This window comes from Colius striatus, chromosome 8 (genome assembly GCF_028858725.1).
Source record: "Colius striatus isolate bColStr4 chromosome 8, bColStr4.1.hap1, whole genome shotgun sequence".
Classification (NCBI taxonomy): domain Eukaryota; kingdom Metazoa; phylum Chordata; class Aves; order Coliiformes; family Coliidae; genus Colius; species Colius striatus.
The window spans coordinates 1,065,761-1,085,025 of NC_084766.1; the positions used below are offsets into that span (position 1 = coordinate 1,065,761).

Consider the following 19,265-nt stretch of genomic DNA (forward strand, 5'->3'; position numbering starts at 1 on the left):
AGCTCAGAGCTGAGGTGAGGTATGAACTGGTTTAGAGCAAGAAGCTCTGAGCTGAGGTGAGGTATGAACTGGTTTAGAGCAAGAAGCTCAGAGCTGAGGTGAGGTATGAACTGGTTTAGAGCAAGAAGCTCTGAGCTGAGGAGGTAACGTATGAACTGGAGTCACTGCAGTTTCAGGAGCTGCTGTGGCCCCATGGAGCAGCCCAGCCTTCAGAAACCATTGCACCTGCATCAGTGTCAGCACATGGTCCTGCACACAGCAGGGTTACGGTCTGAAACTCAGACTAAGAGCTAACATGGGGCCAGCTCACCTTTCCAAGGTGGTGTGGCTGGGCTTGCAGCTCTCCCTGCTTCATACCTGTCTCTCTGTGAGTGTTCACTGTGGGTCAGAACAAAACGGTGCTCTCAGACAAGCTCTTCTGGGCAGTATGGGTGCAGGAGCACAATGGAAGTAACAGATCCTGGGACAGAGAGGTGCGATGAGAGGCACTAGAGGAGTCTCAGCAGTGCCTGCAGCGCAGGGAGTAGCACAGTAGCTTCCCAGCTGGGATGCTTTCAGCCAAGGGAGGTGGCTCACAGGCACAGTCCCTTGAGGGGACACAGAGAGCCTGCAGCCAGGATGACCCCAGAGTGGAAGCGAGTTGTGGCTGAGGCCAGGATCCCTCATTCCCAGGCACCCAAGGGCATGTAACACGATTCCTGTGTTAATTCAGGCCACAGAGGTCCTTCTGTACCCCAAAGGGCTCAACTTCCACAGCCCAGGTCCCCGCTGGTGGTGGTGGCTGTGTGGGCAGATGCGCCTTTGTGGTGGTGCCACGCACAGGAGTGCTTTGCTTTTGGGATGTGTGTGTGTGTTTGTACATTCCCACCAGCCTCACTTGGACTTGGCTGCTTGGTGGAGAAGCGAGGCAGAAAGAGGAGAGAAGCTGGGCAGGGAGGGATGTCTGGAGAAGGTGCTAACAGCCCTTGGCTGGCCCAGAACCACTTCCTCAGATCTCCGTTACACAGCATGCTCCTGGCGTTGCTATTTCAGTCTGAATGTCACCTATAAATTGGAGGCTCTTTCTCTGAAGGCTGCAAATAGAAGTGGCACTAGATGATCTTTGATTTATAGGGAAGCTCAGCAGAAGGCCCGGCATGTCCACTTTCCAGCCAGGAAGCTCCGGGGGGTCCGAGGATCACACCACGATCCCTTGCTTCTTCCTAGACCTTTCCTCAAGGGCTGGCAAATCCCTCCCAGAGTGGGTGGGTGAGGAAGGGTCACACTCAGAGACTCGGCTCCCCGATTCACCCCGTGCCTGCTGCCCTTTCAGATTCCTCCTCCTCCACCCACCATCGCTGCCCCATGGATTTCAACCTGCTGGCAGACACGGAGGCGCGCAGCCCAGCCTTGTCTCTCTCCGACTCCGGGACCCCTCAGCACGAGCACAGCTGCAAAGGGCAGGACCACAGCGGTGAGTGCAGGGCTGGGCATGGGAGGAAGGCCTGTGGCTGGATGTGAGCGCCCAGTGGCTCACAAGAGCTGGCTGTGGTGACCCTGGGGACACGCCGGGCTCCCTCCCTAGAATGAGGCAGCTGAGGGTGAGGGCAGCACGGCTGGGCCACCCCCAGCAAGCAAAGGAAGGCAGCGGGGTGTGTATCGCTGGGGTGGCCTCTGGGAGGGCGAGTGGGGTTGCCCACGGTGGGGTTGCCCAGCCCCAGCTGCAGGAAGCCACCCACCTGCACAGGGAGCAGGGCAGCACTCACCCACTGGGTCCTCAGAGCAGGAGATCTCTCTCCTCAACGTGGGAAATCTCATCCCAGGCACAGGAAGCTGCACCTGGTTAGAATTCGTTTTGAAGCTGTTTAAATTGCTTAGGTTGGAACTTTCCAGGCTCAAGCAAGAAGGAAGAGAAACACTTGCAGCAAGGCACAGGTGACCAGGCTTTCCCCACACAGGCAGGGGCACGGCTCTGCAATGGGCTGCTCCTGTCCCAGGGAGGCGCCTCTGACCATTCCCAAAGGCCAAACCGCCCCTGAGCCTACCACGTTCCTCATCAGGCTCTGAAGAGCAACCACAGGCGCTCAGAGACGAGCTTCCCCTGCACCCTGCATCCATCCAGGCGAGCCCGGCCCGTGCTGCCCTGGGTGCAGCAGGAAAGTGCAGAGCTGCCCCTGGCAGCGTGGCGGGAGGCGAGGGCCGGGCACCGCCTGCTGCTCCGCTTCAAAGCCCTGCGGGCTCAGCCCTGGCATCACGAGGCCGCTGGGAAGTGCCCAGGGGCAGCATGGGCAGGGCGTGCGGGTGTGAGGGTGCCGTGGGCAGGAGCCGCCCGCCCGGCTCCCCGCTGCACACGCGCCTTAGTTGGGCACAGCCCCAGGCTCCGCGGCCCCTGGCAGCTGCTGGGGACGCGCGGCCGTCGCCTCCGTCGGAGGGCCCTGCCCAGCAGCCCACCCTGGCACGCCACACCGCTGCCAATTTAGGAGCTGACTCGTTCTCCACGAGGCGTGAGCAGCTAATTCCAGCCATGAGCGCAGCCGTTTCATTGAGTGGGCGAACGTGCACCAGATACCTTCCACAACCTATTTTGGGTTGACAATAAATGCTGGGTGCCTGGCTATGTCACTCCCCGCTGTCTTAAATAGTCTAGAAATAAAAGGTTCCTGGGAGGTGGGTGTTTGCCAGCACTACCTGCACGCAGAGCCTGGCACCAGAGACACATCTCACGCGGGTCAGTCAGAGCAGAGCAACCACGGGCTGCCTGGGACAGGGCAGGACTGAGCTCTGCCACTTCTCGCCTCTCCTCAAGGAGAGCAGCCTCCCTGCTCCTCCTTGGCTCTGCTTCCTTCATCCACAGTGTTAAGAGGTCCAGAGGAAGGGAGCACAAACCTTGCTTGTCTGGGCTCAGCTCACAGAGATCCCGAGTGTCCTCTGATGGATTGTGACACCTCCTTCTGCTGGGTTTCCCTGGGTGGCACAGGTCAGGGGGAGAGCAAGGACAAAGAGTTGAGGAGCTGAGAAACTGCCCTGCATCTCCCTGTATTCTGCTCTTCAGCATGGGTCCAGGGTACCTGCAGGGTCTGTCCTTGTTCCCCTGTATTGCCAGGCTTTTGGCCCCCACTGCAGCATCCAAACCCCGCACCATTTACAGGGGATACTTTTCCCCTGCCTAGGGAAGCGGCAGAGCTGGAGATGACACTCCCTGTAAGCAATGCTTGGGAAGAGATACAGGTAGCAGGCATGGAAACGGAGAGGACAAGCTCAGCATTGGAGCCTGGGCTTAACACAGGAGGCTGAGCTGTGCTGCTCAGGTCAGTGCCAGTGGGAACACTGGAGAGCTCCAAGATATTCACTTAAGGGGCAGAAAACTGAAAGATGCTGCCTCCAGGACAAGGGTCTCCAGGTGGAGTGGCAGGAGGACAGGGAGACTCTGCAAGTACTTCATGGTAAGGTCTAAGAGTCCTTTTCCTACTCGTTAAAAGTAAACCCGTGTGCACTCAGGTGAGAGGCAGAGGAGTGAGAAGAGAGGAAGGGCACAAACTTGTGCTCCTCAGGTGTGGATAGTTTCAGAGCCTCCTCTTGCTGTCAGGGGCAATTTGCCTTTTCCCATCACTTGCCCACGAAGCTGCCACCAGATCATCTCCTGAGCTGTCCCCAGAGGGAATCTGCATTCAGTTTTCCCCAAGGGCACCTCGGGCAGAGAGTTTGAAGCAGAGCAGGGAGCTGCCGCTGGCCCTACTCAGGGCGTCCCTCCCGTCTTTGTGTTTCTGGCGCAGACACGGAGAAGTCCCAGCAGAACCAGACAGACGACTCCAACCCCGAGGACGGCTCTCTGAAGAAGAAGCAGCGCAGGCAGCGCACACACTTCACCAGCCAGCAGCTCCAGGAGCTGGAGGCCACCTTCCAGAGAAACCGCTACCCAGACATGAGCACGAGGGAGGAGATCGCAGTCTGGACCAACCTGACGGAGGCACGAGTCCGGGTAGGACTGCAGCCGCCCCAGTCCCGGGCCTGTGGGGCAAGCCCCCGAGCTGCCCCAGAAACCAGGAAGGGATTAGGGGCACTTGAAACTATCCCTGTCTTGAAAACGTCCCGCTGGGCTCTACACCTGAGATTTGGTATGTCCAGCCACACACATACCCCACGGTGGTGGCGCCTTCCCCATCCAGTGCCCTGGGGTGATGCAGAGCCCCACCAGCAGCCTGCCCCGACCTGGCAGACCCCTTCCTTGCAGTGCCACCAACCCCCAGCCTCAGCATTGCTGGAGGACCCTCTCTGGGCTTCCCAAACCGCTGTGCGGTCACAGGCGCAGCGTGGCAAGGCTCCAGCTGGAATGAGAGCTTCCCTCTGCTGCTAGAAATACGAGTTAGCAACACCATGAATAGCCTTCCAGCAGCTTCCATGCTCTAGGAAGTTAATATTGTTTGAGCCTCTCCAACACCGACAGGTTTTCCTGTTAGAAGCCAGACTTCTATCTGACACCCCACCCCAAACTGGTCCCCCGAGGTGAAGTCAAAGCAGGAGAGGCTATTTCCTCCTCTCAGCAGCTCTCAAACCACATCCCCCAGATCCTTTGCTCCCGAGTCTCACAACCTCGACCCCTCCTCCTTGGGCTGTGGTCACTTGGAAACAGCAAGCCATGACCTCCCTTTTTCCCCCCTGCACAAAGGGCACCCATTTGTTGGGTGAGGTGGGCTATTCTGCATGTTGTGAAACAGGAGCAGCTGGGTTCTGAGTCTCACTGGGAGATGACCCTGCGGTCCAGACGTCTTGCTGCAACTCCTTTCCTGGTGCTCAGCCTTCCAGCTCCTGGGAGCATCCTCTGCCTTTCAACAGCTCTCACCTTGCCGGGCAAAGAGATGCTGGTGAGGCCCCTTCCAGGATCAGCCCAGAGCAATTCCCATCCCCTCCCTCCCTCTTTCTCACAGGTCTGGTTCAAAAACCGCAGAGCAAAGTGGAGGAAGCGGGAGAGGAACCAACAGGCTGAGCTGTGCAAGAACAGCTTCGGCGCCCAGTTCAACGGACTGATGCAGCCTTACGACGACGTGTACTCCAGCTACTCCTACAACAACTGGGCCACCAAGGGGCTCGCCACCAGCCCGCTCTCAGCCAAGAGCTTCCCCTTCTTCAACTCCATGAACGTCAGCCCCCTCTCCTCGCAGCCCATGTTCTCCCCGCCCAGCTCCATCGCCTCGATGACCATGCCCTCGTCCATGGTGCCCTCCGCGGTGGCCGGAGTGCCGGCCTCCAGCCTCAACAACCTGGGCAACATCAACAACCTGAACAGCCCGAGCCTCAACTCCGCTGTCTCGTCCAGTGCCTGTCCTTACGCCTCAACAGCCAGCCCCTACATGTACAGGGACACGTGCAACTCCAGCCTGGCCAGCCTGCGGCTGAAGGCCAAGCAGCACGCCAACTTCACCTACCCGGCGGTGCAGACGGCAGCCTCCAACCTGAGCCCGTGCCAGTACGCCGTGGACAGGCCCGTATGAAGGGCTGCCCCTGCCCCCCCAGGGACTTGACCTTCGCCTGACAGAAGCTGACCTTTAGCCCCACCACAGCGTACGTCCTGCAGAGAGCGAGCACGAGAGCGCGCGAGCGGCCAGCGGGCAGTCGGACCTCTAGCAAGATTTGTCTAACTGTCGTATGGTGAATTTTGACCGTCTTCTCCCCTCCCAAACCCCTTCCTCTCCTGCCCACCGAGCCTCCTCCTTTGTGATAAAGAGACCGAGAGAGTCTGCTGGAAGCCCCGTGGGGAGACAGGAGCCCTGACACGCGGGGTGCCTGACCCGCAGGCAGCAGAGTCCAGCGTGTTCCCACCGGCCCCCCGAACCCCGCAGGCGTGAGCTCCCCAAGCCCCAGCGCAGCACGGGCTGCCAGAGGCCACCCCTGCAGGGAGCTGCTGGGGACAGGGAGGTGCAGGGCTGCCATCTGATGCTTGGCTGACCCCTTCTCCCTGCACGTGTGTGAGACTTCAGTTAAGGACGCCTTGCCCACGTATTGATCACGCAGCCAGTAAGGGAAGCCTAGTCTCAGTCGCTTGGCACCTCTCTTCATAATGCATACGTATATATGCATGTCCCTTCAGACTTGAAGTTGTAATGATATACATCCTCTGTGTGTGTATATATAACTCTTATATATACATACAGACACAAATACACACATAGACATTAAAATACGGGGTTTTGTTTTGTCCGTGAAACAACTCACAGAGTAGACCTTCAACCCAAAAGCCCCACAAAGCAAACACATCCGTGGATGTGGCATCCTGCCTGTCATGCTTTACTGCTTCAGTCATTTCCAGTCAGACAGGAACACCTTTGCCAGTATACATCCAGAGCATCCCCTTTTGCAACAATCAGCTCCCCCTTGCATATCTCCTGCCCTTCCCTCTCCACATCCCATTTCCAAGAAAAAGGAAGAGATAATAAAAGTTGGCACAATCCCCTGAAGGCTGCTGCCTGTCTGGTTATTGAGAGCATGAGCCTGCGTCTGAAGACTCAGAGACCAAGTGCCAGCAGCCCAGGGGAGAGCAAGCACCCCTGGAAACAGCAGCACGAGGGGGCCTGAGCTTTGGAGGAGCCATCTCTGCTCCTCAGGTACAGACACCTGGCTCCTCGGGACGGCAAAAGCACACAGACACAGTGTGGAGGGGAGAGCAAGGCTGCTTCCTGCCTGCATGCACCCACTGCAGCAGGAGGGTCGAGCCTCTCCTGGCTCAGCCTTCTCGGCACGCTGCATGGGGCCGGTGCCCTCAGGCTCCTGGCAGCCCAGGGCAGTGCAGCCCCCCACAGGCGCCCTCCCGGGAGAGGGGCCGATTCCAACACCCTTGCCCTGCAAACCTGGCCCTGCCCAGGGTCTGTTGGGAAAGCCAAAACACAGAGGAGGCTCTGCGAAGACGCATGAGGGAACCTGCTGCTTCAGCCGATGCAGAGAGAGGTAGCGGGTTCCACCCAGGGCCCTGGGAAGCTCCACATGCAGGAGGGGAGCAGGACATCCCCTTTCCCTTCGTCAGGCACATGCTCCAAGGGGAAAGCACAACCTCAGCATTTTACTTTTCTTTTAGGGGAAAAATCCATCAGAGAACCCAACCAAAACCCCCCAAACCCCACATCACCACAACAGTCTTACTTGGGCGAGTGTGACTGGTGTAAATCAGGCTTCTGGGATGTTGTTAGCATGCAGAGAGGACTCCTGACTAGGACACGGCAAGAGATCACTCACAAGCAAAACATATGAGCCACTCCACCTTTACCAAAGTCTGTTCCTGCTAAAGGTACTGGTTCAAAAGCAGTTACAGATGTCAACCAAATTCACTGCAACAAAATTGTTCTCTGAGCTAATGCAAAATGCAGGAGCCCCTTTGCCCTGCACTGAAACAGCCACTGCTGCAAACACAGCCCTGTCTGCAGCTTGCACTCAGAGACCAACATCTAAAACACAGGCACGATGCATCAAGACAAGACTGTCCAGCATAGCCTGGGTCCTACCTTGCTGCTGGGCACCGCTGCTGCTGAGACGGCTTCAGGGGTCAGGCTCCTCCTGCGCTGCTGCAGCCTCCAGCCAGTAGCTTTCCAAACACAGGACTTGGTGCTACTGTTCTTCATTCCTGTATCTGCCCTAGCTCTTCCCTCTAAGGGAAAGAAGAGGGGCCTGTGCTTCTCTCTTATATGCTCTCCTTCACAGAGCCTGACTTGCAGCAGAGTTCAACTCCTCTCCCTGATTACCCAAGCCAGGTGGTGCCACCCTCCTCTCCTGCTCCTTGATGAGGAAGCTGAGCTCTTTACACACCTGGTCCTGCCCTGTGTCCTCTTCACACACCCTACCCCTCCACCCCATGCTGCTCTCAAGCACAGGTCACATGGCAAAGCCAGAGCGAGCAGCTCTCACAAAGAGGCAGCTTTCCCTGGAGAAGAAATAAAGGGAGGCTCAGCTTCGCTTTCGCTGCAGCAATGTGTCTACGGAGGGGTAGAAAATTCTCCCTTCTTTCTCCCCAGCTGAAGCCAGGGGCAACACGAGCTCCTCCTTTTTAACCTGCTCTAGCAGCTGTGCTTTGCCTTGTCTCTGTGCAGCTTTGGTTGCTGTGATGCTTGTGAAGGTCCTCTACTTGTCCCACAGAGAAGGTGAGGTTTGGCTGGGGCTGGGGTGAGGCTGTGCAAGGCTGACTGCTGCTCTTGCTTTGTGGAGCACAGCAGCTTTGAACAGCCACACGCTCAGCTCTGGTGGTAAGAGGAAATTGCCATCTCACTCTCGTTTCTGGTTCAGTGGGGGTGAGCAAAGGGACTGGGGCAGCAGGACCAGCTGGTAAGGGCTGCAGAAGGAGAGGCTCAGAGGGACAGAGCCTGGCGAACACCTCGCTGTGGCGAACGCTCAGGATGGAGGTGGGGAAAGCAACGCTGCCCTCACGGCTCAGAGCAAAGGCTGGGCAGGAAAAGGGCATCAAACACATCGACACCTATGTGGCAGCATTTATTAAGTCATTTCTACACACCAGGCAGCAGCAGATGCACCCTGAGAGGAGCTGGCTGTGGGACCCTTCTGCCTCCAGCCCTGGCCCTGGGCTGGGAGCACGGGCAATGCCCGACACGCTCTGCGGGGCACAGCCGGGCCCTGCTCAGCTCCCAGGATCTGAAGCAACAGCTAATCACATTACATTGATTGTTTAGCACCATACAAGGGGAACACCTCAGAAAACAGCCATTAAAAGTTCAAGAGATTCAGTTCCTGGCAGCACAGAGGAGGAGGGAGAGCCTAGGCACAGCCCCTCAGGTCTCACTGGAATAACCCCACAGCCCAGCAGCTCCTTTCAGCTGCATCACCAGTGTAGGGGCCAACATCCAAACCCGAGGCTGCCAGTTCAGTGCTCACAGCAGGTCAGGTAAGGCATTGGTCAGCTCACTGCCTGGGCTCAGCTCACGGGCTCGCTCTTGCTGTTCCAGCTGTACATTTTGTGCTCCTGCAAGCAGTGGCTGGGATTTGGCTGCAGGAGGCACTACCACTCATCCCCTCAGCCAGGACCCTCCAGGGAGTGTGTGACACTTGGGAAGGACCCCACAGACCCCTCTCCTGGGGCTGTGGGTCACACTCCCACCGAGGGGTCCTGTCAGCCTCCTGCTACCAGCTCAGCCCAGATGGATGCCAGTGGGGACAGCATGTACCCCAGCCCCAGGGGTACAGACCTGAGAGGGGCACAGGGTGAGGTAGGGAACGGTTCCTCCTCTCCATACGTTGGCCAGATGAGCCCCAAACCCGGCAGCATCATATTGGCCAGAAGAAGCCGCTGGTTCGAAGAGGAAGAGCAGCTCAGAAGGAGCCTTACAAGTTTGTCTCTGGGATGAAAAAGACATTCCTGTTTCTCCTCCCTACACAACCTTAAGGACCAGCAGGGATTTTCCACACAGAGCAGCAGCAGGACTGGGCTCTGCTCTCCTGCTTTGCCCCAGAAGCGGACACCACGGGGAGGGCAGTGCTCTTTGGAAGAGTTCCCCTACTATTTTGCAAGGCGAGACCTGGCCCAGGATCCAAGCAGTCCCTGGGAGGGAGGTGAGGCACGAGACAAACCCCAGTGATGCACACAAAAGGGAAGAAGCAGAACCACAGCTCAGAGGTCTCTAGCCCCCAGCCACCTCCCCTGTCCCCCTGCTATCAGCCTGTGCCATCCTGCACCTCACTCTGGCGTGCCACCCGCTGCCAGGCAGACACTCCAAAGGCCAATGCACAAGTGCAGCTGAAGGCTGTTAGCCAGAGTGACCTCCTCCTAACCCCCACCATCACACCCATCCCATCAGGCACCCGAGCTCCAGATAGGAGCCAAAAGTTTCCCCTTTCCCCTCCCCACCCGCACCCCCTCCCCTCCACCCCAGTCTCCTCTCCCACCCCTTGTTTTATTCCTTCTTTGATTTCGGGTCACTCAGGTAAGTCTTGAAGAAGTAGTTGCCGAAGAGCACCAGAAAAGTGGTAGACAACAGCCACGAATGGGAAAGGAATGTCCAGGTGGTAGGGCACGTCCTCTCGTCCTTCCAGATGATGAGCAGGACGTTCATTACCATGTACATCACCATCTGCAGCATCTGCACGCTGGTGATGGTCATGCAGACCAGGCGGGGCACCCTGTAGCCCGTGGCCTTCACGGTGTAGTAGGAGTACATGATGGAGTGGACGCTGAAGTTGAGCACGGCGGGCCAGGTGCCGCCAGCAGCCATCTCCTTGTAGCTGTACCAGGCGATCATCAGCGTGCCAGCGTGGTGGTACCAGTGCAGGAAGATGAGCGGCTTCTTCCGTAAAACGATGAACATGGTGTCTCCTGGGGTTGGGGAGAGGTGTGTGGTCAGTCAGGCGAACACGGGCCAGCCTCCCCGTGAGGCGGGGGAGCGAGCTGCAGCACTGGAGCCATTGTGGGCCTCGATCCCACCAAAACTTCTCAGCTTCCCACTGCAATTGTCTGTGTGGATAAAGCCCCCGCAGGCTCCTCCCTCCTGGCACCTTTGTGGTGCAAGGGCCCCTTGCCTCAGGCTTGCTTGCCTTCAGACACAGCGCCTCAGATCAGCTCTTCTCTGCTTCTGTGGGTGGAAAGCTCAGCCCTTCCCTGCCCGCCTGCTGCCCTCTCGCTGCAGCCTTCCCAGTGCAGAAGTGCCTGGCCCAGGCACTGGCCTGGGGACCAAACCACAGCAGTAACATCAGGCTGCAACCCCACACGTCACCTGGGCAACAGGGAGCGAGCAAAAGTGACCCGTGAGAGGTCAGGCAGCCCCATCCTTGGAATAACACTTGAACAGAGACCCATAAGAGACATCTGTTTGGAGAAGCGAGGAGCTATGAACACAGGGCACAGCGACAAGTTTCAGACTCACCCAGCTCCACGAGTTTGGTCACCACAAATAGAAAGATCCAAAGCTTGGTCAAGGGGTGGATGTAGATGGATTGACTACACATCGTTTGCTTAAGTCCCTTGGTAGAGAAGATGAAGAGCGTGTGCTTCCAGAGCCGAATGGATGCCACGGTACTGCGAGGGAACCAGGGGAGAGCTGAACACCATGCCCAGGGCCCCATCAGACCCTCCAACAGCTCCACACCCGAGAGTATTCAACTAACTCCACCTTGACGCCCAGGGCAGTCTTGGGGGTGTTTAACTGAGCTGTTTCTTAGACTCCCAAGCAGGTTGCAGCCCCCCCTGTTTGCTGGGCACTGCTTGCCCCAGACCTCTTGGCCAGGATTTCAATGCCCATATTTGACAGACCAGGCAAGGGCCGTGGCTCACACCAGAACAGCCACGAGGCACAAGGAACCAAGCGGCTGGGAGCCACCAACGTGGCTCTTTGGCTCGTGTGGTGCCACACAGCAGTGCCCCGAGGATGGCAGCAGCCCAGGCCTGAGCAGCAAGGAGTGCTCCCTCATCACACCCTCTGCTGCCACTGCTTGAAGGCACTCAAGAATAAGAGCTGACACATCTGGTCAGAACAGGGGGACAATTGTCTTGGTGTCCCATCTCCTAACAGGGGCCAGCAGTGTGTGCCCAGGGAGCATTTGCAACCTCCCGTGGCAGGCAGCCCCTACAGATTAGGAGAAGAAACATCCCTTTTCTTTGTTACCCAGAACTTCCCACCAATCCCGTGCCTGAGCCTACAGCTGCCTCTGGCTTTGGGGAAGGCTCTCACCTGAGCAAGGCCAGACTGAAGGACCACAGGGTCAGTGGGGCGCGCAGGCTGAAGCCTTCCCGCTGCTTCATGAAACGCTGGATTCCAAAGATCACGATCACGTAAACCACAACAAAAAAGAAAGTCACGTGCCTGCAAGTAGAGGAGAGGGAGCAGTCAGGAAAAGAAACCCCAGACTCACCCGTTTGTGACTTCTGTAGCCACAGCAGAGCACTGTCACCAAGAAACAAATGAGCTCCCACTCTCGGGTTCAGGCTGGGCTCTGGTCACAAGCAGCCTGCCCTGACAGTGAGCAGAGCTGGGGAGGAGAAGCCCTGGCGACTGCAGAAGGCAAAAGTGAGCTGTTGCACTGGAGGGATTTCCACAGGGACGAGGAGGGAGACTGTAAACTGCAAGCAGGGTCCCGGGCAAGCGCGTCCATGTGTTTTACCCTCTCCCTCCAGGCAGAGGATGCTCTTTGCCCAAAGGGGCCAGTTGCACCAGCCAGCCAGAGGCTCGAGGGCCGTGTGCTGTGTCCCGCTGCTTTCCGAGGCTTTAGGGCAGCACGGCAGCGCCGAGTGGCCGTGGTGCCCATCCGTGGCCGCTCCTCGCCCTCTTGCACAGCCTCGCCCCCGTCGGCTCTGCCCCGCGCCTCACCGCAGCCCGTCCCCGCAGCCGCGGCAGCCCGGCGCCCCCAGCCCCCTCCTTGCCCTCGGGAGGAAATCCGGGATGCACCGCGGAGTCTCCTCCTCTGCCCTCACCAATTCTGCCGCATCCATTCCCTCGCTTCCCGCTCGTTGAAGTTCTTCTCGAAGTCGTATTCCCCCAGCGGCTGCAACTCCGACGGGTCAACGGTCAGCTCCATATCGAGCCCTTGACGGCAACGAGCCGAGCCGAGCCGCTCCCTCAGCCTGCACCGGCTGATAGAGTCCCGGGGACGCGCTCCGCCCCGGTATCGCGCCGGGGGGAGGCGGGACCGGGAACCTCCCGCCCCGACGGGGCCACCGGAGCCTCCCCGTCCGGGGGCGGCGGGGACGGAGCGGGGGGCTGCGGCGGCGCTCGTCGGTCCCAGCCTTATCCCGGCTGCAGGTGTCACTTCGCGGGACGTCCTGCCCCGACCTGCGGCTTCAAGGACCGCACGGAGTTTTCCTTCCTCCCCCTCCCGCTCACGTTCCCGGCAGAAGCAAGCTCCGATGCTTTGCTGAGCTTCCCTGCACTCCAACCTTTAGCTGTACTCGAAGAAAAAAGGGACAAATATTACGAGTGGAGCGTGTGTGTGTGTGTTACAGCACCATTTCCAGAGCAAAAGCCTTTGCTGGGGTGAGACGTGAGAAGACAGAATTTGCTGTCCGTTAATTTGCTGCTAACACAGTGCCCACGCTGTGACTTCTGCATCCTCGAAGCTTCTCCACTCCACACAGGTCACTCCAAGATGGTTTCCTTGTGACAGCAGTGTCCTTATCTGTCCTTGAAGGAAGCACTGACATTGCAGTCACACATTTGTAAAAGGCTCCCCTTTGAGCTGTAAGTAGCTGCTCTGAAAGCACACCAGTGCAAGGTCCAGCTTATCTTTCAGCTCTGATGGTTTCCGAGCTTGTTTCCTGTAGTTTGTTAAAACTTAAGGAAAAAGCACAAGGCTTTACTGTTCCTGCCATGTAACACAAAACGGCAACTGTCTTTAACATATCAGCCAAGGGAGAGTATTTCCAGGCTTATCATCTCCATCCTTCATGGTATATTTTAACACATACTTTCCCTGTCTACCAGCAGACACTTTTCTAATGTATCAATTGTGAACCTTTACTATCTGCCTCTGACCACGGTCACCTGCTCTCAAAGGGGTATTCCTGAGGAGTTTTGTTCCCTGGGCTAAGCAAAGTCGTCTAGCTGTAGGTTACAGCAATTTTTCAGCCCAAGTGGCACGGTCATGACCTACAAACCATCAGAGAAAACACTGCATTTGTTTCAGCAACAGACTCTGAGAGAGCAGAATCTGTACCAGGGCTCAGCCAGCGTGTGAAAGGTGCACACAAAGAAAATCTGCATCAGTACACACACAAAATAAGGGAAACTGTAGAGAGCAACAGCTGCTTGAAGATCTCACGCTCCCCTCTGCAGTCCCTGCAGCTCAGTAGCCATCCGGCAGCAGCTAGAGAACTCTCTGGAAAGGTCAGGCCACTTGCCCTTCATCTTTCATCCTGCACTTTGGGTGGTGGCATCACTGAGCAGAACACCAACAGCACAGGTACCTGCTGAAGACAGCTGTCATCTGCTGCAAGGGTCTCTACACGCTGAAGGACTCGCTGCAGCCACCAAGAAAGCCAAGGATAAGGGCAGAACACAGACTGCACAGTGCCACAGGCAGGTTGGTTCTTTGCTCCAGCTCCCAATGAACACAAGTTGACATTCAGTCTCGTTATTCAGCAGCAAAGCCATGTTGGGCACCTTATAAATTCATCCCTGCCCGTGCTGCACACGATGGTTTTGCTGCTGCTGACTGCTTTGCCTGCGAATTCCCTGTGGATTGGCCATTCTTAGGGAGTGCAGGGGTTAGCTGCTTGGTGGACTGCAAGTACAGAGAACCTGCCTGTCTGACCTACGCTTTAGCAATTGTTAACCAAGGTCTCCTTTATGTAAGACACCATATTGCAAGAGGAAAAGTCTCTAAATACCTCTTGTGAGATGGAAAGGTGAGTTGGATTAGCTGGGCAGAAAAGGTGCTGATGTTGACATAGTTTCTTACTCTTAACCTTCTCCCAGGATCAGTAGTGAAATTTGTCATTATGAAACTGCTTTTGTGCCACACGAACAAAACCCAGGAGCTCTCCTGCTCGACTCCCTAACTTTGGAAAGCAACCCAGGTTTAACACTGATTGCAGCAAAGAACTTGGCAGAAGATGCTGGAGCAATGACCCTGGTCTGTCAGGCTTACATTCAGCTCACACAGAGCCTATGCCCACAGAAGTGGTGAAACACTGGAATGGGTTGCCCAGAGATGGCAGATGACCCATCCCCAAAAACATTCAAGGTCCCATTGGATGGGGGTCTGAGCAGCCTGATCTTGTTGAAGATGTCCCAGCTCATTTGCAGGGGAATTGGGACCTTTAAATGTCCCAAACTATTCTCTGGTAATCCCTAGATACAAAAGCTGGTGCAGAATGAGATCTGATTTACATTTTCTGGCACCACAACTGTGGGCAGTTCTGAGGAGCTTTTTAAAACAAGGGCAACTGTGGATAATGCAAAACAATGAACAGCATCGTTGTTCGGGAGCTGAAGCTCTGAGCACACAAACACACACATTTTTGCATAGATTAAGGTCTCAGAAGCACCAGTCTGCAAAACACTGTGGTTTTGATTTGGGAGAGGAAGGAGCTGCAGTGCAAGTGTCAAAGGCAGAGCTTCAGCCAGTGCTGTAGGCACTGACTCAGAGGAGGCTCCGGGGTCTGGGCAGATTTACCCATCTGCCTGCATTGCCTCTCTTTCCCGAGTTTAGCTGTGACCCTTCCTCCCAACCACCATGACACAGGTGGGTTTCTTTGGAAGTGGAACAGGAAACAAGGAGGGTAAAACCCAGCAATGGGAGCTGCAGGAGGAGCTGGGGGAGACCCCGTCCTGACACGGTGTTTGGTGACTGTGAGCCTGCCCAGAGCTGAAGTGGGCTCACAGGTCTGTGAGCACGGGGACACCCTCTGGCACCAGTCACCAGAGCCTGGGCTGCTGTGGCCTCCAGCAAAGGGGCTCTCAGCTCTTTGGCTATTAGAGGGGAGCAAAAGCCCCTTAAAGTGCAGGGAGGCATCATCATCTGAGCAGAGCCCCTCACTCCCCAACAGCAAGAGCAGGCTGTGCTCCCTCCTGACTCTCCTGAGCTGTCAGCTGTCTTCTCCTGGAGAAGCAGGGCCCAGAGAGGATCCTCTGCTCCTTGCAAGCCGTCCATCTGTCCTCCTTCTGCTTCCCCAGATGCAGATCAGCTGTGTTGCCTTTCAAGAGTCACCCAAACGGGCAGACAGAAACAGTTCAGGGTTTAACATCCACATGGTACCAGAGGAAACAGCCCTTCCTCTCATCTTCCTTAGACAGAGCTCAACATCAATATCTCCTTGCCCTGGCAACACATAGCCATGAGCAGCAGCCCTCGTGTCTGTATCAGCACTTGGGCATGGTCCTTTCTGGAGGATGTGTGTGATGACTGAGAAAGCTGGGCAAATTGGGAACAATTTTGCAGAGAGCTAGCCAGACAGGCTAGCTTTCTGCCAGACAGGACAGTGCTTCCCAAACAGGATTCAACCAAAGCAGACCCACTGGCTGTGAAGAGGAGGCCCCTCAGGAGGGATGAGCTGGAGCCTTTACTAGTGCACCAAGTTACTGCTTGCTCTCTGACCTAGTGTGTCTTACCATTGTGAAACACTTCCAAAGAGAAAATAGCACAAGGGACAGCTAATGTCCTAAGGGTTAAACAAAATGATGGTGACATCAAGAGCTATTAACCCAAAGATGTCATAATGTGCAATCATCCTTTGAATGAAGGCTATCACGGCTCTAAGCTCGGGCTTACAAATCCCAGACGAAACACCAGTGATGAAAATCACCTCTAAGGAGCTCTCTTGTTGGTTTTGGAGTAGCATATACTGTTTACAAGACCTTTTGTTCTTTCAAGCTGTAAGTAGGTCCACTGGTGTTTGGAAACAGTGGTCAAGTGCATAAAGTGAGCAGCTGGGCTTTTGCTAGAGTGGCTGCCTTCAGACTTCATCTGAAAACAACAGTTGAATGCGGGTGCAGCACCCAGAGAGCCTGAGGTTAGCAGGGAACTCACCAGTTCAGTTCAACGGTGTCTGCTTTCACAGCTGAAAACATAGAGGCTGAAGGAGACCCAGTCTGACTCTCTGACAAGTTCTTGGACAAATGCATGTACAAAAGCCCTGTTGAAGGGCTTCTGATGAAGGTCAAAGGTGTCCTTTAAACAATGCAATCAGTTGCATCCTTATCACAGAAAAAGCTCAGGGTGAGTTTAGGAACACCTACAGCCATTCATGTCTGTCCCTATTCGTGTTTTCTGAACTGCTCATTAAGGAGAGGCTTTGTACAAATTAACATTCAGAATTACTCAGCCAGAACAGGTTTTGTGCTTTAAACAAGAGCAAAATAAATCACAGCACAGTAATGCCATTATTGCATTAACCAAATTGCCATCTGAGGTGTTGCCTGCATTGATTATGGGGTGTAAGAATTCTCTACCTTGCATTCTCAAACGTGCAAAGCACCTTCTCCTTTGCTAAGCCAAACAGAACAGCCCCAGGCAGCCAGACCATGGCAATACCTCTGTGTGAGCCCCTCTCCTCTTCATCATTCTCCTGCTCCAAAGCCCAACTAAGTCAATGCCACGTGTGGTTAGTACAAGTGACACCAACACAGCTGCACACAAAGCATCTCCTCTTTCCTCTGGTTGAAGTCTATCAAGGCTGCAGAGTCTTGGTCTATTTGCCAATCCCAGGCAGAGCTGAGAGAGAAAAACGAAAGCTCAGCATTTTGCTTTGTAAAAGCCACTGGCTACAGAAGTGGAACCACAATGCCGTTGCTGCAGCCAGAGCAGAAAGTGGGACCACAATACTGTTCCTGCAGCCAGAGCAGAAAGTGGGACCACAATGCTGTTCCTGCAGCCAGAGCAGAAAGTGGGACCACAATGCTGTTCCTGCAGCCAGAGCAGAAAGTGGGACCACAATACTGTTCCTGCAGCCAGAGCAGAAAGTGGGACCACAATGCTGTTGCTGCAGCCAGAGCAGAAAGTGGGACCACAATGCTGTTCCTGCAGCCAGAGCAGAAAGTGGGACCACAATGCTGTTCCTGCAGCCAGAGCAGAAAGTGGGACCACAATACTGTTCCTGCAGCCAGAGCAGAAAGTGGGACCACAATGCTGTTCCTGCAGCCAGAGCAGAAAGTGGGACCACAATACTGTTCCTGCAGCCAGAGCAGAAAGTGGGACCACAATGCTGTTGCTGCAGCCAGAGCAGAAAGTGGGACCACAACGCTGTTCCTGCAGCCAGAGCAGAAAGTGGGACCACAATGCTGTTGCTGCAGCCAGAGCAGAAAGTGCTCATTTCTGCCTTTTCACAGCAACAAAACAAAGTCTAAACGTCAGGATTCATGCTGCTAGGTTCTGTCTCGGGACTGTGTCGGCCCCGGGTAAAGCTCTGCTCGCCGCTGCCGGCTGCTTGCCTTTTTTCACGCCTCTCCTCAGAGAAGCCCTTGCGAGACATCTTCGGAAAGTCCCGCTGAGCGGAGCCCGTGCTCCTTCACCCGGCGCTGACCCGGCACGGCCGGGAGCAAACCCTGCTCTGCAGCCCCGCCTGCCGGCCGGCCCAAGAAGCGTCCTGGGGCACAGAGGCACTTGCCCGCTCCAGCCTGTCTCCGTCTCAAGCGGCCGCTGCTGGGCACTGGACACCCCCAGAGCTCGGGCTCCTTGCCTTCCTCCCTGGCGAGTGTTTGCAGCGTGGGAGCATCAGGGGAGGGCGCTGCCCGCCCTGCGCCGGGCTGCAGTGATGCGGCGCTGGCCTGCAGAGGGAGATGGTGCCTCTGCATCAGCCGGAGTTTGTTGGCACGGTTTGGTGCCGCCACCGAGCCGGGCTGGAAGAACCAGCCCCGGAGGAGCCGGCTGCAGCCCTGCGTGGCCCCCGAGCCGGCTGTCCTGGAGGGAGGGATGCTGCCGGGGACCCTCCCGCACACTGAAGCGCTGGGGATGAGGCAGCAGTGGTTTAGGAGCTGTTTGCAAAGCTCTGCAGGAGAGCGGCGCTTGAGGCAGCATCAGACCCTGCTGTGTGCTCCGGCCGTGCTCTGGCCGCTGGCGCTGGGCTGAGAGAGGGGTCACAGCGTGAGCATGCGGCTTCACCCCTTCCCTGGCCCCGGCCAGGAGCTGCTCCGGGCAGAGGAGCTCAGCCCAAGCGCCAGTGCAGGGCCGCGGCAGAGCTGCAGAGCCACGGCCGGCAGAAGACGCTCATTTGCGAACGCCGGGCGTCTGAGCGCCGGGACGGCTCCCGCTGGCGAGCCGCGGGGCTGGCACACGGGGCAGGGCTGTGGGGAGCTGCCGGGGCCGGGACAACCTGCAGAGCTGGCTCCCGAGTGCCCCGGGGCTGCAGAGCCTCGCCAGGCCCTTGCAGGGAGCTGCCAGCTCCGCTGCCACGCCGAGCCGGGCTGCAGAAGGCGGCTTTGCACCGCACAGGGCTGGGCAGGGATGAGCTCCTGGCCGACGCCTTCCTCAGCCCTCCCAAAACCTACCGACTCGTGTCTTACTTTTCCTTGAGGAGGGGGGAAAAAAGCAAAGGCTGTTCCCTGCTTGCTGCCTCATAGAGCACGAGGTTAATTCCCTGAGCTGCACCACGGCCCTGCTTGCTCACCTGAGTGCCTGCGGTAGGGGAGGGAGGGCAGTAACGGAGAGGCACCTCGCCCAGGGAGCGGGGACCCAGCTGAAGGCAGCGCTGGGATAAAGCTCACCCGTCCTCACCAAGGCTTGACACGGGCGAGACAAGCTACTCCTTATTCATAACTGAACTTAGTAACTGGCTTGGGGCTTTGTTGCCCTTTGTTGCACTGTGTTATAGTTTGTTATCCTGTTACACTTTCCTTCTGTGCTCAGTCCTGAAAGGACAACAAGGAGAAAAG

The 19,265-nt window shown here is 56.6% G+C and overlaps 2 protein-coding genes across 2 annotated transcripts; one reads left to right on the top strand and one right to left on the bottom strand.

Annotated features, from left to right (window-relative positions):
- Positions 1-1,344: 1,344 nt before the first annotated feature.
- PITX3 (paired like homeodomain 3) lies at positions 1,345-5,468 on the top strand. The gene is made up of 3 exons (XM_062001855.1): positions 1,345-1,453; positions 3,753-3,958; positions 4,905-5,468. The coding sequence occupies exons 1-3, from the start codon at positions 1,345-1,347 to the stop codon at positions 5,466-5,468; spliced, it is 879 nt and encodes a 292-aa protein (XP_061857839.1).
- A 4,390-nt stretch (positions 5,469-9,858) lies between these two features.
- Positions 9,859-12,518, bottom strand: ELOVL3 (ELOVL fatty acid elongase 3). The gene is made up of 4 exons (XM_062001620.1): positions 12,374-12,518; positions 11,634-11,765; positions 10,830-10,981; positions 9,859-10,282 (listed from the first exon to the last, which is right to left on the bottom strand). Exons 1-4 carry the CDS (start codon positions 12,475-12,477, stop codon positions 9,864-9,866), a joined length of 807 nt encoding a protein of 268 aa, XP_061857604.1. The 5' UTR covers positions 12,478-12,518; the 3' UTR covers positions 9,859-9,863.
- Between the last annotated feature and the right edge of the window lie 6,747 nt (positions 12,519-19,265).